Raw genomic sequence first — 21,134 nt, forward strand, 5'->3', positions numbered from 1 at the left:
TTACTCGCTTATTTATCTGTTGTCATCTGTGGCCCTCGTAGAATGGAACCCCCAGAGGGCACTGCAGTCTCAGGGCCCGGCACAGAGGGAGCGCTCATGAGCACTTGACAGATGCCGTCGTGAGTTTTGGGTTAATGTGACACACAAGAGCGTTCTGCTTTCCAGGTTCAAAAGATGGCTTTGTTTTCATGCATATCCAGATGCCTGGTCTTGGAAGCAGGGACCCAAGGAAGAAGGGCAGGTGATAGCTCGGGTGTCACTACGTGTAACTCTGTGGATTCCTGAATCACATTAGCAAGTCCACTCTTGTGGTTTCACGGTTTCTGAGCATACTTCCTCCGGCTATAGGCCGCCTTCCCCAGCCCTATTAGGATGTTCTGCTTGTTTCCAAGGAGCCAGCTGACTCTTCCCAGGTAGATGTCTATATTTCCAGCTCAGGGGCGTCTCTACACGAGTGTGGCTTTAGGGACCCTGGGGAAGGGCAGGCCAGCTGTGTCTGCGTGTGACCACAGATCCACCCAACTTACAAGGGGTCACGTCTCGATGGACCCGTTGTGCATTGAAAATGCATCTAACCTGCCAGACGTTGTAAAGTGTGGAAAAGCTCATGTAATTTATTGAACACCATACTGAAGGTGAAAGCAGAATGGCTGTCTAGGTCCAGAAGGGTTGTTTGGTGTAGTGGTTGTCTGCCCTTGTGGTCACGTGGCTGATGGAGACGCTGTGGCTTGTTGCCCTGGAAGAGATCCAAATGCAAAATTCAAAGAACAGCTCCTACTGAAGGCATGACACTTGCGCACCATTGAAAGTCAAAAAACTGTAGTCAAGCCATCGTAAGCCAGGGACCATCTGTAGCTCATGGGGCAGACGCCTGTGTTCACATTCCAGGGCTGCCTGGCCTCTCCACAGGGAAGTATAAGCAGATCCAAAAGGAGGGTTTTTTTAAAGGCAGTAGCATGTCTTGGCCTGGCCCCCAAGCAGCAGAACACGGTGAGAATAGCCTCCAGATCTGACGTTTACACAACCACAGGGTCTCCCATGAGGAAGGGCTCAGTGAGAAAGTGGCTGAACTATCGGGTCAGGGTTCAGGAAACTTCGTGAATTCTTCCTAAAATCAGATGCAGCTTTTCTCATGGGCTGATCTGCTCTGCTGCCGGCCTCTGACCTGGTTTGCTTCCTTCTGTTGGGCTCAGTTCTGCTCCCATGGGTCTCCACCCCCAGCACCTACTACCCTCAGGGCGGTTGCGGGGGGCGCTCCATCACTCGGGTTAGGCTGGCTCACTGGTCTCTGGTGTCTTGAATTCCATCTTTGATCACCCTGGCTGGGGCCCCGCCAGCCCTGCGGCCAGTCTGGAGGGTGGGGTTTCACCAGAGCAGGATTTCCAGCGTGGCCTCCTGTTTCCTTTCCCTTGATCAGCCAGAGCTGGAGCGGCCGCGTCTTTAGGAGGCGGCCAGATTCCCTGCCGTGATGCCTTTATGTGACCTCCCTTTATAGAAGAGCTCGTTTATTTAGCCTTTGACAGGTTGGGAAGTTTTCTTTTTTTTAATAGATTTATTTATTTTATTTATTTATTTTTGGCTGTGTTGGGTCTTTGTTGCTGCGCACGGGCTTCCTCTAGTTGCGGCGAACAGGGGCTACTCTTCGTTGCGGTGCACGGGCTTCTCATTGCAGTGGCTTCTCTCGTTGTGGAGCATGGGCTCTAGGCGCGTGGACTTCGGTAGTTGTGGCTCACAGGCTCTAGAGCACAGGCTCAGTAGTTGTAGCACATGGGCTTAGTTGCTCCGCGGCATGTGGGATCTTCCCGGACCAGGGATTGAACCCGTGTCCCCTGCACTGGCAGGTGGATTCTCAACCACTGCGCCACCAGGGAAGCCCCGGGAATTTTTCATCAACAGCTGAATAGAAAGAACTTTTCTCACCTGAGACAAGAGACTGACAAAGCTTCATCCAGAAAGACCACTTGGGAAGCTCTTGTCTCCAACCTGTGTGTGAGGGGCTCTGGACAGTGGGGCAGAGTCTGTGCCGGGATCTCACTTGTGGGTCCTGCGGCTGTACGTGGGGAGAGGTGACAGAGTAAGCGTGGTGATGGGTCTTTGTTTCATCTGCAACAGCACGAGCTCCCGAAACCCACCTTGCAGTCGGGAGGGGGAGGGAGGCGGGCGCACAGCGGTGTGGGCACTGCCTCTGCCCGGCGCCGGCAGGACCCGGGGCTCCCTTCTTACACCACCTCCGACCCCTGCCCCTCACCTGCCCGAGCTGTCGCCCTGAGACAGGTGGTTGGTGAGCTGCCTACTTCCTTTTGGCTCTTCTCCAGACCCCCGGGCCGGACGCCGCAGTGTGGCTGTGCTTGGAGATGGCGCCACTCCTTTCATCCAGGTTTGCCTTTGTAATTAGGCCTTTGGAGACGTTTTGCCCACTGCTGTAGCTGGGCTGTTTCTAGACCAGAGCAGAGCCTGTCAGCCCGCTCTGCGGGGCGCATCTCTGTGATGGGGAGTCCCTGCTGTGCAGCGGCCTCTGCTCTTCACAGCCCGGCTGGGGGGTGCGCTCTGCTGGGGGTGGGGGGCGCCGGCCGTAATTAGGGTGTCCTCGGCCCAGGCAGAGGGGTTCCATTCCAGACAGAAGCAGTAACCAGGACCTTCCTGCCCAGACTGCCTGCTAGCTTTAAAGCTGTTTACTGAACATTTGGGTGTAGTGTGAGGTTCGGTGCCTCTTGGTTGCAATGGCCCGCTTCTCATTTCCTAGGAGACCGGTAGTCCTCGTGAGGGAGCGCTGTCCCCGCTTCCTCACAGTCTCTGGAGCCTGGCAGGCTGTCGCTTCAAAAGCAGGGAGGTGCCCTGCTCAAGCGTGCCCACCGGGGGGTCTGGGGGCAGGCGAGGAGCCACTCTTCTCGAAGGCCCTGGGGGCGGGAGGTTGCTGTGCGGTTGGCCGAGCGGCGGCTGGATCCCTGCCCGTGCGTCTCCGTTCGGCTCACGCTGGCCCGTGGGCCGAGGCTGCCCGGCCTGCTGCTGCCCTGGAGACAAGGGTTATGGTCGCCGAGGTCTGCTTTGACTGGTCCGTGGGACTCTGCTGTCTTTGCAAAGAAGTGCGTGTTAGGTTTCCCTCTGCTTCTGGTGCTTTTTCCTCCCTGTTTCCTTGAGTGCTGCTGCCCCTCCTCCGGCCTCAGCTCCTGCCGCGGCGGCTCCGCCTTCAGTGCCATCCGTCTTCTATGTGGAACTCATGGGTTTCATGAATTTGAACACCACGAGTTGTGATCTGTGTAGGCCCCCATGGTGGTGTCGCCTGCCTTTGCTAACCTCGAGGGTGTCAGACGCTCGCACTGGACACCTGCCGCGCTGTCCCCGGGCCACGGGCACCTCCCACTCCACTCTGTCTCGGTCCTCGCGCTTAAGGAGTTAGATCCCCAGCACTGACCTTTCTGTTAGCAAGAAAGATGCGCCCTGAGAGCTCAGGAAACCTTTCTTTATCTTTCTCATCTCATTCCAATCTATCCTGGTCACGGCTTACCTGCTGACCTGCTCTGAGAAAGTCACCGTGCCCGGGGTGTTTTCGAGGAAAGGTGTACCTGTGTTTTAACTTCTTGCCTAATGCACTGAACTACAGAGGCTGCCCGACTGAGAAGATGGAGAGACTCGTGGTCTCTCACATGTTCTGACCTAACTGCAGACGTGCGGGTTGCTGGGAACTGGGTAAATGCAGGTGAATATGAAAGCAGTCAGGCCATGGCTGCGCTTCACAGTGGGAACGGCGTGGGGCCTGGGGTCCACACAGAACCGAAGGAAGCTTGGGAGTGGGCTTGGGAGTAACAGGGCCTCGCCTTGGAAACAAAGTTTTCACGACCCCGCCCAGAAATTGAAGTCCAACCTCGCATTGAAGTTGAAATATGTTTTCAAAATCTGAGGATTAAAGCAACAGGTCTGTGGTCCCAGGTGCCACTCCCTGGGGACTGCCCTCACCTTCCCAGGCCCCCTGGGGAAAGTGAGTAGGAGTGAGGGGGCGGGGGCGTGAGTAACGGGGCCTGTTCCATCCCCTGCTCATCTGCGTGCGGGACCCCGGGTGCCGCCAGCCTGGCGGAGCCTGGAGGAGGCCTGCTCCCAGCCGGGCAGGTCATGCAGGCTGATGGCCGTCCCGGCCGGGGCCCTGGGGGCCGGCTCCACATCCACCGGGCCCCGGGATGACCGAGGCCGGCAGCTTCGAGGGGAAGGGCTGAGAGAAGGCCCTCGGGAGGCGTGAGCGATTCCAGTTGGGAAAAAGCCACCCGGGTGCTGCCCGTTCCCTCTCCCTGTGTCTCTCCCTCTCTTTAACCCTTCCGTCTTCGAAGAGAACCTTCCTCCTTTTTATCTTTTCTTATCTTTGACCCAAAACTGGGCTTGCTACTCAGGCTGGAGTTTGCAGACGCCCTTGCTGTGGCCTGCCGTGCCTCTCACCTCCGCCCTGGCATCGCAAGGGGACTCGGGGGCCCTTTCTCGTGCCCTTTGCTCCTCAGAGTCCCTCTCTTGTGGCCTTGAACAAAGGATCAGGTGCCTGGAAGATAAGATTGTTTTGTGGCCGTGCTGGGGTGGGCTGCTCGGAGATCACTAGAGGGTGTTTCCCCCTCTCTGTTCAGAAGGGTTTATGCAAATTCCAGATCTGTTCTGTCAGCTTTCGATGCCAGCATGGCTGGCAGTCGTCCTCCTCCCAGCCGTCCCCACTCCCTCGGGTTTCCTCCCGTGTATCTCCAGCTTCCCGTCGTGGAGCGGCCCGTGCGCCAGCCTTCGGTGGGTGGCCCGTGGGGAGAGCCTGGTACGCCTGCTGTTTACTGCGGTCCAGAATAGTTGCTTGTCCGGCTGCCAGGCTTTCCAGGTCTCTTTAGGCTCTCCTCTGGTGTGTTGTCAGCAAGCAGAGGGACAGGCTGCGTGTCAGGGGTACCGACCTAGGCCCCGTCCTCTGTCACGGCTCCCCCGAGGCCTGAGTTGGGAGCAGACCTGCTTTGCCTCTTCCCCACCCTTCCCCAGTAGTATAGGAACAGTTTCCCAAAAGAGAACTGTTAATGAACTCTGTTGACACTCCATACTGACATGGCTGCATCGTGAATCACGCCCTTGGTTTCCGTCTGTTCCTCCCTGTGTTAGAAGAGCCACAGGTTGACAGAGCTGGGCCATTGTGATGACTTATGAAAAACCTAGTGACCAAGGTGTTCCGTTTCCTGTTGCATTTTTAGAGAGAACAACACACGAAGTGTAAAGGTGAAAGCAGCTTGGGATGGCCCGGGCCAGAGCAGAGTCATCAGGCGGGTTTCACTCCCTTCCTGGACACTTCCAGGAGGACACGCTGAGGAGCTGATGGGGCAGTGGCTCTCAGCATTTGCGGCTGAGATTACAGGGGTTTTATGCCTCAGTTTAGTGTGTTCTTGGGACGATTTTAAACATTGGGTGTTGTTCCTGGTGTGGGACTCTTAGCAAATAGTAGGCATGGAACTTGCTCGTTGGTGGATTGATTGAAAAGGTCTGAAAATATCAACAGGTGTTGGTTGTTGTATGTTATGATGTAATGTAAGTAGATGCTGGTGATAGAAAACTTATGTAATTCTAAAATTCTAGTCCCAAAAGGCAGGACCATTTTTGAATAAAACTGTGATGTTTTGCTGACACCCATAGAAGGTGGGAATCAAAGGCAAGACACAGTTCCTAAGTCTGACAGCGCTCTAACCCAAAGCCCAGCAGGTTGGGGGCAGGGCTGACGGCACCGCTACCATTGTTCTCTAGGTCAACGGACAGGACACGCCCAGAACCCTCTGAAAATTGAGAGTATCCGGAATTGTGACAACACTGTGGTCCTGTGTGCAGATAAGATTCTAGAATAGGAGAAGTCAGATTAATGGGAGAGCACAGCCCCTCGGAGTAAGAATTTATATGCCCCAGAGATGGCATCGCCCACAAGCCATTCTGGAATGGAAGCGGGTCCACTGGCCTGCGGGATAGTGGGCAGGAACGTGCACCAGAGAGGGGGAGGGGGTTAAAATAGAAAGACAGCAGGTCTAGAGCAGCTAGAAGCGAGTGTGGCTTAGAACGGAGGAGGCTCTGTGAGCCTGGAAGAAGCTGTTACACTTGTAACAAGCGTTAGCACCGCCAGCGCAAGTGAAAGCCAGTGGCCTGGGAGAAATACAGGACGCAGAAGCGTTCCCAGAAAACTGGCCAAGAACAAGGCACCACCAGAGCTCAGGTGGCCTCCCTGCCGCCAGGTGCCGCTGCACAGGTGGGAGCCCATTTCTGTGCGTGGAGCTGCCAGGGCTCAGGTTTACTTCTGCGTGGGCTGCACCGTGGCGCCCCCCACCGGTTACACAGGAGCCCAGAATTGATGAGAGGGAGGGAAGACAGGCGCCCCCGCTGTGCTGAGTGCAAGCTGCTCAACTTGCAGGGAACGTGTGACTGTTTACCAAGAACCTGTTACACGCTCACCTCCTTTGGCCCACTGATTCCCCATCTTAGGAATTTGCCCTTGGAAAAACATGATGTCCATAAAGACTTACATAAAGGGTGATTTTACTGTTCTTTGTGCTTTTTAAACACAGAAACAGCTAACCGTAGAGAAATGTCTAAATTACGTAACACCTGACAGTGAACTGCTGCACCTTCAGGGAGGCCAGCTCCGGGCGGAGCAGTCCCCAGGCGGGCTCAGCTGTGCTTCCAGGGTTCATCGTGGGGAGTGAAGTAAAGGCAGAGAGGAGATTCAGAGACGCTAAGCGGTGGCTGACCCCAGAGAGCGGGATACTGGGGTTTTTATTTCTCTGTTTTTACTTTCTGTGTGATTTTTTAATTAATAAGTATCACAAGGCCAGCAGATACCTTCATATTGAACTGCTGCCAGTTGTTCTAGGACCCTGTGCTCTGGCTCACTGTAAAGCAGGGGTGCTTTGGTGTGGGGTGTGGGGCACCCTGGCTTGGAGCTGAGCCTTGTCCCCTGTGCGGCGCTGCTGAGCTGCTGCCGGCCCCCGGCCCCCTGCTCACACCCTCAGGACCCCGTTGCTCCCACTCCCCTGCGTGGTTCGGCCTTGTTGCATTCCCAGTTGGTGGTGACCACGTGGGTAGCCCGCTGTGGCGGCGGGCTGCTCTCACTAACCCGCTGGCCCTCGGGTTTGATGCTCTTCGTCACAGCATTGACTTGTCCTGCTGTCGTCCCTCTCGCTGGGAGATGAAGTTCTTTCAGTGAATTAAACCTTAGAGAACAAAGGACATGTGTAAGGCTTGGGTTTAACTCATTTGCAGACAAGGGGTTCCTCGATCCCTTGAGCTTCCTAAGTGCCGGTGTGTGGCCACTGTGCGCCAGCTCTAGAGAGAACATGCCCCTTCCTCCCTGTGCTCCCGGAGCCCACGCAGTGGGGAAGGCAGGGGTTCTGGGGGAGGATGGCGCCAGATGGCCAGCTACTCTGCTGCCCTGGAAGGCACCGCTCGTGGAGAGAGCCCCGCGTGTCTGGTTCCAGGTGAGGTCTCCCGTAGACAGAGCACCTGCTGCCCTGTGTGTTCGGCGTTCCTGGAGTGAGCCGTTAGGTCGCGGTCTCTCCTCTGACTCAGTTTCTTTCAGCAAACGACATTGCTGTCTGCTGGGAGGTGGCCCTAGACCTGCTAACCCCTCTGTGATTTCAGCCGTCAAGCTGAGCCACCAAAGAAGGAGACGGCCTCTGCCGGGCCCCAGGTGAAGAGAGCCGACGAGTGGAAGGACCCCTGGCGCCGGTCCAAGTCTCCCAAGAAGAAACTTGGGATATCGGTCTCCCCTAGCCGGGCACGACGGCGTCGGAAAACATCAGCCTCGTCGGCCTCTGCCTCTAATTCCTCCAGGTAAGGAGGCAGGGAGGTCAGCGGACTGAGCAGCGTCTGTCTGCTCAGCGGGGGTGTGGCGTAGCTGGGTTCTAGAGCATCGCTGGCTAACAGGACTGACACTTCACACCTTGGTGAGGCTTCACATACCCCCCAGAACAAGGTCAGCCGGGGTGCAGGCCACCCAGAGTGGAGCACAGCCCTGGGCAGGGGTCAGTGTGGGGAGAGACACTGCGTGGCGGAAGACCAGAAGAGCGGCCTGGCCCCCGTGCCCAGTCGGTCCCCCCGTCACCTGCGAGTTTGGGTCAGCAGCTGTGCAGTCTGCGTGTGCGCTAGGTCTGCACAGACCAGTGAGGCTGCTGTGGACGGAGAGAGCGGGGGCTCTCCCTGAAGAGGGCCCGGAGGGGCCTGCGGAGGTGGACGGGGGCTGGACGTGTCTGTGGACTCAGGGTTTCCACTGCCCGCACTGGTGGACACACAGATGCCCACGCGTGTGTCTGCCCGCGTCAGACACGCTCACCTACACACACGGGCACACGTATCCTGGCTCTGTCCCCCGAGGGCCTGGGAGCTGGGTCACCAGCGACAGCGAGCGCGCCCGGCACGCAGGTCTTGGTTTCCAAGCACCGTTGCCACGAGAAGGGGGCTGGAATGCAGCGCGTCCACGAGGCACCCGGAGGGCGGCGTGTCTGTGTGAGCCGGGGCGGGCGGAGGGGACGCAGCCTTTCTCTTCTCTCCCGGCGCTCCAGGTCCTCGTCGCGGTCGTCCTCCTACTCCGGCTCTGGCTCCTCCCGGTCCCGGTCCCGGTCCTCTTCCTACAGCTCCTACTCCAGCCGGTCTTCCAGACGCAGCTCGTTCTCAGGCAGCCGGTCCAGGTGCGTCCCTGAGGCCCAGCAGGTGTGGAGAGCGCCGGCTCGTCCAGGTTCCTGCGTGACGGCAGCTTTCTGTTTTGACGGGGGCCTTCCAGCTCCTCATTTGTTGAGGAATAGTCTCACTAGGTTAGGTGTCTGGTGAATTCTGAAGAATACACAGCGAGGGGCTGAGGAACCGACACAGTGCACGGTGCACATCGGGGCTCGCAAGCCACACCGCTGTTGGCCTGATTGGGGGCTGTGCTCATATCATGAACAAGGCGGCCACAGGGTCAGCGCCAGCTCGGGTGACCTCCTGTGGACCTGCACTGACCACACGTGGTGGGTCACATTCCAGCACACTGGAATTTTGGAGTGTGCGCAACCCCTGTTTGGGGGCTCAGATACAGACTGTTTCCATCTTCGCAGAAGGTGCTACTGCCCTGTTCCAGAAAGATGGGGAGTATTTCCCCACTGAAAATAGGCAGACTGCTTGGGATGTTAGAGAATTTCTGGCCATCGTCTGGGTGGGAGGAGTCACTGGTTCGCATGAGGAATAGGAAACGGCTGACACCGTTTTTGCCTCTTCAGCCTTTTCAACCAGGGCAGGCTGCTGCGTGCGCCTCCACCCCCGGTGCCACCTGCACACGGACCCAGAGTCACTCCCCCGCCCTCTCTGCCTCCTGCCAGCCTGAGACGCGCAGGTGGGGCCCCACCCAGGACAGGTCTGGGACCAGAGGGAGGCTGCGCGGGGCGGGGCCGCCTGTGTGGTTCTGTCCCCGCAGTCGCAGACAGGCGCAGCTCTCCCAGAGGGCCGCAGCGGGGCATGGACCCACCCCTGCGCGCTCACACGCACACCACACACAGACCCACACAGACGCACGTGCCCACCGCTTCCCTGGGGAGCACGTCACAAAGTGTTCTTGGGGTAAACCGACGGGTCCTCCTGCGGGGTCTGTGGCCCCCAGTGGCGCCCCTTCCTGGCAGGCTGTCTCACCCTAGGACAGTGTAGGGCGGGTGGGAGCAGCACGAGGAGGTCGTTGAAGCTGTTGCGTCTGAAGGCCGCGTTCCTGGGTTTGTGGGGTTAGATGACCGCTGGGCCTGCTTCTCCTGAGTGTCATCTTGTGCTGAGTGACAGCTGTGAGAAAGGAAAGCCAGCCTTTGGCTAAGGGTATCCAGAGGGCCAGCTGTGGGCACTGGGGCCTCACGGCCTCCCTGCCAGAAGTGTAAGCAGTGCCTGGGTGTCCAGGGGAAGGCTGCTTGTAGGAGGCTGGGAGGGAGACAGCAAAGGTATCCATCATCAGTGGCAGGAGACGCCTTCTGTGGTTCCACGTGGGAAATAAGGCTGGTGAGCTGTGGGGAAGAAGCCTGGAACCAAGCTGATAAACTTGGGGGTTCTGGAAACCCCAGGGTGTGGGGGGCTTACCTGCAGTCTCCCCTCTGTGAGCACTGGGTGACACGGGGACAGACGGAAGAAGGCCCTGTGTGTGGTCTGTATACGGCTGAGCTCTTCTCACAAAGTCGGGGATGCTTTCTTCGCTACTTAACCTTCCCCTCGGGTTGTGTTTGCGAGCCCCACTGACTGTTCCAGGGCCTCCTGCCGGCTCCCGGCTGACGGCTCATGGGGTGCTGCCTGCCCCTTGGCACCTCTTTTCCCCTCTGACGTGCATTTCAGGAGATGACCGAGACCCGTCCGAGGCCGATCGGTAGCCCCTCCGGGGGTGCGGGCTGGGTGGAGCGCCTCCTCTCACCTTGGTTCACTCCCTAGGTCCCGGTCCTTCTCCTCGTCCCCGTCCCCATCCCCGACGCCTTCGCCGCACAGACCTGTCAGAACCAAGGGGGAGCCGGCTCCGCCTCCTGCAAAAGCAGGGTGAGTGCTGCGACGGGCCCCGGGAAGTGGGCAGGGGCGCGGGGTGCAGACCTGGCCCCGCGCTTCCCGGGTGTGGGCCTCGGGGCCACGGGCCACGTCCGTGCTCCAGCGTGCTCACTCTGGGGCTGGAGCCTCACCTGTCAGGAGCCAACGCGGCACGTGAGGGCCCCTTGCCCTGGGGACCTGCCGTGCTCCGCCCTGGCTCTGTCCGTGGCAGCCTCAGCCCTGCCGTCCTTCACCTTCTCTGCTGCTCCTGGAGCTGGTCACATCGATCCTTCTCAACAGATGTGACGACGGGAGGGGTTAGAAGCATCTAGAACGTAGTACACAAACCTCACAATACCTGGCGTGCAGGGTTGGGGTGCACGGTCCGCCGGGTAAGAGTGGGCTCCGCTCCTGCAGCTCTGCCGAGCGCGAGGCCCGTCCTGACGCTGGCCGTCCCCACGTGCGCCTGGCCCAGCCCCCGTGGCAGGTTTTCCTCCTGAACGGGGTCGACTCCCGGGCCTCAGGCTTAGGGAGTCCTGGGTGGCTCACTGTTAGAAAGGGAACGGTGTTGGTATGTGACTTAGGCCCCAGGCACCGCGTCCACCTGCACTGTACTGTTGGGTGGGGACCCCGACCACAGTGCAGGCGCTCTGGGCCGCCAGGCTTCACGCAGACAGCGCCGCGCAGGGGTGAGCGCAGGTCGGCCTCCTGGTCGGCACGGGCTTGGGCTCAGCCCTGCTGCCGTGCTGAGCAGCTTCCTTTACCCAGACTCTGCTTCCTGCTGGCGTCGCGTGGCTGGCAGCGTCTGCTCTGTGGTCCCTCTGCGCCGTGCGTGTTCAGGGTGCTTATTAACAAACAGGCAGGGTACCTTCCCCACACAGCAGTGGAGAACAGCTTGGGAGCCGTTTTCCCGACTGCGGTGGGGTCCCCAGTCACTGAGGGAGCACAGCCCAGCTCTCGGCACTGCTCCGGGGCTCTTCAGACGGCCCCGTCTTCCTCCCGCTCCTTTCTTGGAGGGGGAGGCCGCAGGATGCTCAGTGTGGGGTGGGGTCGGCGGGAAACAGCCCCTCACGGGGGGGGGTGTGTGCGTGCATTGCACGCGCCCCGAGGTCGGCCGGCAGGGCCGCCTCCGCCTGCCCAGCCGGGCCTGACCCTCCCTCTGTCCCACGTCACAGAGAGAAGCTGCTGAAGAAGCCAGCCCCACCTCCAGCCCCACCGCAGGCCCCCAAAACCACCGCTCCTGCCCCCGAGCCCGCCAAGCCCGGAGACCTTCGGGAAGCCAGGAGGAGGGAGCGGCAGGCCAGGAGCCCGCCCAGGAGGTGAGTGCACCGGCCTTCCAGGGCTGGCGGAGGAGTGCGGCCAGGCAGCGGAGGCCAGGGGCGGCGGCACGTCACCAAGCCTCGGTGTCCCCAGGGGCCCGGCTGCTCTCTTGATGCCAGGTCCCCCCGCTGGAGGCACAGTGTGGGGGAGCTGGCCAGGGCTGTGGTTGGTTCACTTTGAGGGCGTCAGAGCCCCGCCCGCTGCCCGGTCGGTGGCGGGCCACTGGGGGCACGTTGGTCTCCGGCCAGCGAGCCCTGGCTTGGAGGAGCACCCGCGTGTCAAGGCCACAGACACGTGAGCAGCCGGACTGTTGGTTGCGTTGCAGGCGGACCGTCAGCGGCAGCGGCAGCGGCAGCAGCTACAGCGGCTCTAGTTCCAGATCCAGGTCATTATCACGTCTCCCTGGCCCCAGTCCCATCAGCATCTGCCTCTGTCCCCCAGGCAGGGTCCAGGGCGCCCCGGGAGAGGCCGCCTCAGGTGTGAGCATCCCCCTCCCTCGGGTCCGAGGGGCTGTTCCTGAGCCGCCCCGGTGAGGAGCGGGCACGGGCTGAGGCAGCTGGGGGACGGCCGATGGAAAAGATCTGAGGAAGGAATAAGCAGGAGAGCGTTCTGCTGTTCAGTTGTTGAGAAAGCAGACAGGATCGGATCAGTCCTTAGATTCCTTGAATCTGGTTTTCTCTTTCATTTGCAGGCAGCAGGTGGTGTATACATTTGCCCAAAGCTGTCTGAGTAGGTCTGGGGTGTGTTAAAGACCTAACCTTTCAAAAAGGCTGGGCTCTTCCCTTCCCAGTTGCAGCATCCACACACCTTAGGACGCGGTGCTGCCGGTTTTCTCAGAGGGCGGGAGTCCCTGTGGAGCCTGGGCTGTGAGGGGACCAGGGCCTAGGAGATCGGCCATGTGCAGAGCCTCCCGAGTGGGCCCGCTGGGGTGTCTGGCACAGCGTCTGCTCGCGCTGCGGCCCATGTCCGCCCTCTGTTATGCACCGTCGCCAGGGTGGGTGTCCCGCTCTTGGTCACGCTCAGCCGTGTGTCCCTGCCCAGCTAACAGCACAGTCACCTGTGAGCACGAGGGCCTGGCCACAGCCACGTGGGCGGCACCTATAGAGTGCCCAGAGCCCCCACAATCTCGGGCTGGGTGGGTTCCCCTTCCCTGGGAACAGGAATCGGGTCTCAGGCTGGGGCCGCGGTGCAGACGTGCTTGTGCGTGCAGGTCCCTGAGCGTGAGCAGCGTCTCCTCCGTGTCCAGCGCCACATCGAGCAGCAGCTCAGCGCACAGCGTGGACTCGGACGACATGTATGCAGACCTGGCGAGCCCCGTGTCCTCGGCTAGCTCGCGCTCCCCCACCCCAGCCCAGGCCAAGAAGGAGAAAGGTAGAGCCTGTGTGCAGGGGAGCGGCACTGTGCCAGTGAGGGTGTGTTAGTGCCAGTGAGGCACGCCTCCCCCCGCCGGCCCGCGGGCGGCCGCCTCACCTCAACGGAGGCTCTGATGGGCGTTTCTCACGGGCAGGAAAGTCTAAGAAGGAAGACGGTGTGAAAGCAGATAAGCGGAAGCGGGATCCGTCCACGCAGCCGCCCAAACCCTCGAGAACCCCCGCGGGCGGCAGGTCCTCCCAGCAGCCCACGACCCCCCAGCAGGCGCCGCCCGGCCAGCCCCCACCGGCCGCGTTCATCGCCCACAAGGAGATCAAGTTGACTCTGCTGAACAAGGTGAGGCCGTGCGCGGTGCTGCTGGGGCTCCGGGGCCCAGGGCTGGGCCGGCAGGCGGCTCTCCACGTCACCCGGCTCGTCCTGCCCTCGTGGCCAGCCCCGTGGGCAGTGCCACGTGGGCACAGGGTAGATGGGAGATGGGCCAGTTCCCACACGGCAGCCCTGGGACCTGGGGCAGGGAGCAAAGCCGACTTGGCCTCTGAGTTGACATCCACGATGCCCTGAGAGACTGGAAGGCCGGAGTCCCACCCCTGGCGTGGAGGCCTCGAGACCGTGAGCCCTGCCCCCCTCGGGGCCACGTGGCACAGGAGCCCCAGAGGAGTGCCTGCAGCGGCGGAGAGCAGGTGGCCGCCTGCCCCAGGGCCTGGTCCTCCTCACACACACCGTGTCGTTCCAGGCTGCTGATAAAGGGAGCAGGAAGCGCTACGAGCCCTCGGACAAGGACAGGCAGAGCCCACCTCCAGCCAAGCGGGCCAACCTCTCCCCGGACCGAGGTGAGCCACCCGCGTCTGGAGCCGGCGCCCTGTTCACCCTTAAAAAGTCTTGAGGGCCTTAAGGGACTTCTGATTGGGTGGGTCGTGTCTATCCACGTTTACGACTTTAGAAGTTATAACTATATATAATACTTACTTTTAAATAACACAGGTAAGATTTTTATAGAAAATAACTGTATCTTCCAAAACAGACGTTAGTAGGAATGGCATTGGTCTTTTGTTTTTTAACAACCCTCTCACGGCTGGGATCCCATCTCTTCTGGTCACACGAATCACTCGGCCTCTGGAAAACCCCACCCGGGCTTGTGAGGCCGTGAGCGTGCGGAGGGCGCGCAGCATCTCGGTGTCGCGGGACGCACCTGACTGCTGCCCCGGCGGTGCTCGGCCGCACCTAGAGAACCACTGGCCCAGGCAGGGCCCCTTCCTGACTGGCTCTAACTAGTAAAGCAAAAGCCTGAGTGTTTCCAAGCTGTCTTTCCCCCTTAAAATGGAGAGGTCCCGCGAACCCCACCAGGAGCAGGAGGTGGACACCGCCTGCCCCGAAGCACCCCCCCGCCCCGGGGCCGCCTGCATGCCTCTGCGGGGCGGGACCCCCTCCGTCTGCCCTCGCTCAGGGCCCCCGCGCTTGCACGACAGCAAGCACTCCTTGCCGTTCTTGGTTTTGCTTCTAGTTTTTAAGCCGCCGTGCCTTTTTGTTCCCCATTTGAAGACCCTCACCGTGAGTTTCTGCAAGGCACGGAAGGAGGGTTTTGTCTGCTTGGCGTTGGACGCTCAGAGCTTGGTGGCCTGTTTTGATGCTGGCTCAAGAAACCAGAACCGAAATTAGACCTCGGCTTCCGTGTTTTTCTGGGGCTTCATTTTCCAGTGTAATCAATCCTCCCCTTTTCCTTTTTCTCACTGGCTCTGCTCCTTACGTCTTTCTGTGAAAATGAGGAAGCTGAACTGAGCTGCCACCTCTCTGTGGCATGGGGTCACCAGTGGCCAGAGGGGCCACCCCATCCCTGTCTGAGCACACCAGCCCCTGCGCAGCTGGCCCCGTGTGGAACTGGGACCCTTGTCTTACCTTGTCCTCTGTTGCCCAGGTTCTCGGGACCGAAAGTCAGGTGGGAGACTCAGCTCCCCGAAGCCAGAGCGGCAGAGGGGCCAGAATTCCAAGGCACCCGCGGCCCCAACAGACAGGTGAGTGTCTCCCCCCCGCCCCCATGCCCTGGGCACAGCACGCTGGCTCCTTTGCCACAGAGAGGGCTGGCGCAGCTTCCCTCCCCAGGTGGAGGCCAGCAGGACTAGCCAAGGGCAGGCTCAGAGGCAGCAGGGGTGTGGCACTTGGCTCAGATCCAGAGGCAAGAGGGCCGTCTGGCCCGTGTCTTAACTCTGCCCCAGTGGGTCCTAGAATGAGGAACGGCCCAGAGCGCGCAGCTCCCGGCCAGGGGACCAGGACCAGATGGTGGCACCCCTTCCCCTCCCTCCCACGTCAGGCACAGGAAGTAGGGGCATGGATCCCCTTTTCCCAGGAAGCGGGCTGAGTCTCTGCACACCTGCACCCCTGGCTTTGGGTCAAGGGCCAGGTGGGAGGGGCCGCGGGGAGGGTGGGCACAGCCCCCAGCCCTCGGCCCACAGCACTGCTTGAAGCCGGGGTCCAGCAGCGTGGGGTTTCACGTCAGCACAGAGCGGGGCGCGTACGAGGACCAGAGTAGGAGGGCGGGATAGCGTGGCTCCAGGCAAGCCCCGACGCTGTGCGCCTTCACCCGCGCAGTCTCTGCTCCACGCTCGGGGGCGTGGGAGCGGGCTGGGGAGGCCACCTCGACTGTGGCCAGAACCCGGGCTGCAGGCAGGAGGCCGGGCCGGGCCCCGCACGCTTACCCATCGTGGGGGGCCTCGCCCATTGGGGAGGGGCGCCTTCCACCTGGCAGGTGCCGCTCCTGGGGTCCAGGCCCCCGGCAGGAGGCTCGCAGAGAGAGGCCCTCCGCCCCTCTGACTGCCTCCCCACCCCCACAGGAAGCGCCCGTTGTCCCCCCAGTCCAAGAGCTCCAGCAAGGTGACCAGTGTGCCCGGCAAGGCCTCGGACAGCAGTGCTGCCGCCGGCGCGTCCACAGGCACCAAGTCAGGGAAGGCCAGCACGCTGTCCCGGCGGGAGGAGCTGCTGAAGCAGCTGAAGGCCGTGGAGGACGCCATTGCCCGCAAGCGGGCCAAGATCCCTGGGAAGGTGTAGCCCGGCCTCTGCGCCCCGAGGCAGGGACTCACTTGTTTTTATAAATAGGGTAAGCGCAGCCATTTTGGATTTTGCAGTTAATGTCTTATTTTGGCTGTGATTCTTTTTAAAAACTAAAAAAAAAAAAAAAAAAAGTTTCTCAGCTGGAAAAGAAGCCACACACGTAACGAAGATGACGCTGAATCCCAGACTGAAGCAGCCCCTTCGCAGAGCAGAAGTGCGGCGAGCCGGCTGGGCGGGCGGCCGCGCGGTGAGGACCGGGTCGATTTTATGTAAACGAGGAGTCCTCCCTCTGCTCGACAGTCAGGCGTCCTCACCACCCGGTCGGCCGCGCCCTCGGCACCCGCCCTCCTCCCGTCGCCAGGAACACCAAGGCTGCCGAGCGTCCTCCCCGCCCCTGCCGCCCCCAGGATCAAAAAGTATATATATATTCTTGACTAAAGTCTGATTGGGAAATACTCCTGTCTTTTATTTTAAGCATCAAATTGTTTTAGTTGATTTAAAAAGGAAAAAAAAATACAGAAAAGACCAAAAAAAAAAAAAGGCCGAGGGTATTGTTGGGCATCTGTCAGATGTGGAGGGTCTTTTTTTGAGGGGTCTCCTAAAATAAAATATTTTGATAAACAGCTGTCTTGCCCTGGTGGTGATGTGTGCCTGTGCCAGGGCCCCCGCCTCGGCCCTCCGCTTGGCAGTGCCTGCTGGGCTGCTGACTGAAGGAGGCCCGACCCTGTGGAGCGCTCACCTTGGTTTCCTCGCGGGGGCTGGCCTGGCAGGGCTTCCTGAACACCAAGATCTCCGCCTGAGCGAGAGCCCACCTTCCCCAGCAGCGGGCCCTGAGCCAGAGAGGTGACCCCAGCCCGAAAGCCAGTTCTCCGCTCAGTGCCTCAACGCACAGTTGGACCCCACTCGGACATGCGGGTGTCTGAGCGTGAGACGCCCCGGCCAGGACCACGGTGCCGTCTCACTCACTGCAGGCTGGGAAAGGCTGTCGTCGAGTCTGAGAGCCGCTGCCCGCAGTGCCCTCCTCAGCCCCTGCTCTCCTCCCAGCGGGACCAAGACCACTGGAGGGGGAGACCCTTCCTTGTGGGTTGAACTTGCAGAGTGGTGCCGGGGCCTGGGAGTGCCCCCGCCCGGTCCCCGATCGGCACCTCTGCTCTTGGATGACTTTAAACCAAGTTCCGTGAGTCCTTGCAGACATGCCTCCCAGAGCCCTGCTCTGGGCCGTCAGGAGGCCACGGCCTGGGGCTCTGGTCTGGGGTTGTGACCCTGAGGCTACGTTCAGTTACCTCAGTTACCGGGTGCTCGGTCCCAAGGCTGCGTAGCCACTGACATGTGGGACAGGAGAGCCGGCCGGGAGCCAGTGCCACGCCGTGGGGCCTCCTGCGTGGACTGTTTGCAGTGCAGTCCACGCCTGCCCCACAGCACAGCACACGCAATGCTGCTTGCGTCACCGGCCTCAATAGTGTGTCTGGGCAATTTCTCAAGACTTATCTGATTTGCCCTCGGGTCAAAGCCAGGTGCAGAGGGAACTCCCATTCTCCGAAGGGCGGCTTTCAAGGACACAGAGCCAGAGTCCAGGACACCTTGGGTGACAGCCTGTCCCTGCATTCTGCACCCCAGCCGCTGGGCCCCACAAGCCAGCCGAGCAGTGATGGCCTCTGAAGCCAGGAGCCCGCAGGTGAGCGGGTCCCCTACGCAGGTGTCTGCACGCCGCCCCCCCGGCCCTGCTGACCAGCCAGCTCCTGTGCCAAAGAGCTGGGCTGACCTGGCTTCCAGCGCCTGGGTTGGACCTATGGCCCTGGGACCCCTGGACCGGAGCTGGGTTTAAACTAGCAGCTTGCCATTTGCTATCTGGGGGCAGGGGTGTGTCCTGGGAGGGGTGAGAGTCACACCCCGAGCCAACTCTCCCCCAGGTCTAGTGGAAAGAACATTCCAGGCCAGGCATGTGGGAAAAGGGAGGCTCTGTGGTATAATGGGTTCTCAGCGTCTTTGCCCCGCAGGGGACGTGAGGGCTGAGGCCCTGCCAGGCGGTTAACATGCAAAATCACTGGGAGTGATTCCCAGTTCCTCAAGTTTCTTTTCTGCCTACTGACCCCTGCCCCTCCCTCCAGCCCTCCTCCTCCGCAGCTGCAGACCCCGACCGACCGAGCCCCTCCCCTGCCTGTTTGCATTCCTCCTTCCCAGCCCGGGCCTTTGCATGCACTGCTTCCTGTTCCTGGAACTGTGACCCAGCTGCACCTCACCCTTCCTCTCCCAGCTCAGGCCAGGCCTGCCCCGTCCCCTCAGGCCTTCCCCTGTCTGCTGCGCCAGTGCTGTCCTGGAGCTGGCCTCCTCAGGGGTAAACTTTGGTGTGCTTTTCCTGAGTGTAAAGCAGAGGCAGAAAGCCCAGCCTCGGCCCTTCTGAGTTTTCTCATACTAACCCTCCTCGTCTTGAGGGAAGGGGCCGGGGCTTAGCTCCACCGAAGGGGAGCCGCACCCCTCGGGCCGCCCTCCCCAGGCCAAGGCACTCGCCAGCTTCGAGCGTGCCCGTCTCTCCTCCTCTCGCTCTTGAACGGGTAAAAAAAAAAAAGATTTCATTTTTTCAGTGTATAACTTTCCGAACTCAAGTGTGAAGTGTCACCTCCAACGTCATGAGTGAATACATGGAGCTAGCGGGGCAGCTCAGTTCAGTGCGGATAAGTCCCTGTGGGTTTCTTACGCCTGCTGGTGATGCACAGCCGGTGCCAGTTCCTCCCCGCAGCGCCAGCCCTGTGCCCCCCGTTCCCTCAAGGCCTGGGCCTCCACCCTCCTCTCACTCTCTGCCAACCGTCCAGCTCCCCCCGTGACGGTTCAGCCAGCGCCTCAGCCCCTGCAGGTCTGTCAGCCCCTGAGGACAGCAGTCAGCCTCCGTCGGCGGGAGGAGGCCCAGGCCCTGGGTGAGTGGGCAGGGACCCCTGCCCTGGGCAGCCAGCCCTTGAGGGGCCGTGGACAAGCATGAGGCAAAGAGGTCGTTCCTGACGGTGCCAAGTTTTGGGAGCACGAGAAAACTGGGCTGTGTCCTAGGTTGACTGTGGGCAGGGCTGCCTGGGGCCCCGTGGTCGCAAAGGCCACGCCACAGGAGGGAAGGGGGAGAGGGTATTGCCACCCCCACTTCACAGACGGGACTGAGGCCTGCCGCTGGGCTTCCCTCTAGGACGGGGGAGAACTTCGAGCCTGGAGCTGGCAGGGCCTGGAGCAAACCCCTCCTGCAGGCCGCGTCCCCAGCCCAGGCCCACTTGGGCTGCTCCTGTCCAGCCAAGGCTGCAAGGGCTCCGAGCCACAGGCAGGGCCACCCCAGAGGCACTCAGAGGGACTGGCCCTGTTGAGTGTCCCGGTGGCTCCTGTGTTTCTGCCTTCCTGCCCTGGCTCTGCCCTTTTCTCTCTGCCCTGCCTTCCATCTGTGGTCTCTGCATTTGTCCGAGTCTCCCTAGATCTCTGTGCCTGTCTCCATCCATCCCTCCTCCCCTACGTCCATTCCCCCCTCCTCTCTGTGCCCCTCCATCCCCTTTCTACATCTCTCCAGGCAGGGGGACTTGGGAGCTTGGTCGAATGGGTGTGGTCTGGGGGCAGAGATGTGGTGGGTGTGGTTTGAGGGGCGGAGCCATCCAGGGCACCTCCTCCAGGACGCTCTCCAGCCTTCCTCCTGCAGCTGCCTTTCCAGTATTGCCTAACCCTGTACCGGCTTGCTTGCCTCAGCTGCCCGCAGGAATGAGGCACTGCTGGGCTCCGCCCTGTCCTTCCGTGGGTGCCTGGGACCCTGACCCCAGGCAGGCCACCAGTGCACACAAAACAGCTCGGGGTGGTAGTGAGGAAGGAGGCGTGAGCCCCGGCCCCGGGGTTTGTCCCCGACTTGCCCACCCAAAGACACAGAAAATGCTGAAGCTCAGCTCCTTGGCGTAGGGACCCCTGAGCCTTTCACTTCCGAAGATCCTTTGCGGGGGACCCCAGCCCCACGAAGGCAATGCCGCTTCCCCTTGGATTCCCCCCCCCCAGGGGCCAGTGCCAGGCATGGGTGCCCCCTCCCCTCACTCTGCGAGGGCAGCTCCACGGCTGGGGACAGGGCAGGTCCACTGCACGGTGTCCCTGCCCTGGAGGGGCTCACACTACCTTTGGGGCTGAGGCAGGCGGGGACTGGGATTTCTGAGGCCCTGCGTGCCCTGCAATAAGGCCAGCCTCAGCTCAGCCTAAGGGGGGTCTTTCTCTGGACCTGAGTGTCCCGGTGGAAGGTGGAAGGGGCTCAATTGTGTCCCCCAAAACTATGTTGAGGGCCTAGCCCCAGTGCTTGGGAAGAATGTGTCTTTATCTGGGAAAAGGGTCTCTGCAGCTGTGCTTAAGGTCAGGCTCTTGATGAGATCACCCTGGGTAGGTGAATGTCTGTAGAAGGTACGGAGACGAGAGACACACATGGGGAGAGGCCATGTGGGAGTGAGGCACAGGCTGCACTGGTGCGTTTACAGCCCGGGGCCCCAAGGATTGCCAGGAGCCGCCAGAGGCTGGGAGAGGCAGCAAGGATTCCCTCTCAGAGACCCCAGAAGGAACCAGCCCTGCTGACACTTTGACTTGGGGCTTCCGGCCTCCAGACCGTGAGAGAATAAACTTCTGTTGTTTTAAGCCCCCCATTTTTGGGCACTTTGTTATGGCCGCCCCAGGAGGTGAATACAGGTGGTGAGCTCCCTGCCGCAGGAGGTGTGCAAGCAGAGAGTGGATGGCCACGGGCAGGGGTGCGGTAGGCAGGAGCAGCCCTGGGGCCTCCACGTGTCTATCCATCCAGCGGTCAGAAAGAAGCCGGAGAACAGCTGTGACGCCATGCCCGCTGTGGGAACATTTCCTCCAGACCGAGGCTGGGAGGGCGGGCGGACTCGGGGCCCAGAGTCACACGCTGCCCACTG

The 21,134-nt window shown here is 60.8% G+C and overlaps 1 protein-coding gene and 1 long non-coding RNA gene across 7 annotated transcripts in view; one reads left to right on the forward strand and one right to left on the reverse strand.

The window, feature by feature from the left end:
- The window catches only part of ZC3H18 (zinc finger CCCH-type containing 18), a 51,084-nt gene extending 34,231 nt beyond the window's left edge, over nucleotides 1-16,853 (forward strand). For 2 of the 5 annotated variants that reach the window (XM_036833738.1, XM_036833741.1), the window contains 10 exons: nucleotides 7,621-7,812; nucleotides 8,541-8,666; nucleotides 10,411-10,512; nucleotides 11,673-11,816; nucleotides 12,143-12,202; nucleotides 13,010-13,188; nucleotides 13,325-13,524; nucleotides 13,922-14,018; nucleotides 15,101-15,197; nucleotides 16,014-16,853. In XM_036833738.1, coding sequence (XP_036689633.1) covers nucleotides 7,621-7,812; nucleotides 8,541-8,666; nucleotides 10,411-10,512; nucleotides 11,673-11,816; nucleotides 12,143-12,202; nucleotides 13,010-13,188; nucleotides 13,325-13,524; nucleotides 13,922-14,018; nucleotides 15,101-15,197; nucleotides 16,014-16,227 — 1,411 coding nt within the window. In that variant the 3' untranslated portion in view covers nucleotides 16,228-16,853. The remainder of the gene's footprint in view (nucleotides 1-7,620; nucleotides 7,813-8,540; nucleotides 8,667-10,410; nucleotides 10,513-11,672; nucleotides 11,817-12,142; nucleotides 12,203-13,009; nucleotides 13,189-13,324; nucleotides 13,525-13,921; nucleotides 14,019-15,100; nucleotides 15,198-16,013) is intronic. The other 3 variants (XM_036833740.1, XM_036833742.1, XM_036833739.1) reach the window with 2 other exon arrangements.
- On the reverse strand, nucleotides 8,675-15,212 carry LOC118885240. 2 transcript variants are annotated; one of them, XR_005017468.1, is made up of 6 exons: nucleotides 15,082-15,212; nucleotides 14,736-14,938; nucleotides 14,155-14,301; nucleotides 13,288-13,330; nucleotides 10,856-11,045; nucleotides 8,675-9,780 (listed from the first exon to the last, which is right to left on the reverse strand). It is a non-coding gene; the product is annotated as an uncharacterized LOC118885240 (long non-coding RNA). The 2 variants fall into 2 exon arrangements; XR_005017469.1 differs by having other exon boundaries at nucleotides 10,846-11,045.
- Nucleotides 16,854-21,134: the final 4,281 nt, after the last annotated feature.

Source organism: Balaenoptera musculus, chromosome 19, assembly GCF_009873245.2.
Source record: "Balaenoptera musculus isolate JJ_BM4_2016_0621 chromosome 19, mBalMus1.pri.v3, whole genome shotgun sequence".
In the NCBI taxonomy this organism is placed as follows: domain Eukaryota; kingdom Metazoa; phylum Chordata; class Mammalia; order Artiodactyla; family Balaenopteridae; genus Balaenoptera; species Balaenoptera musculus.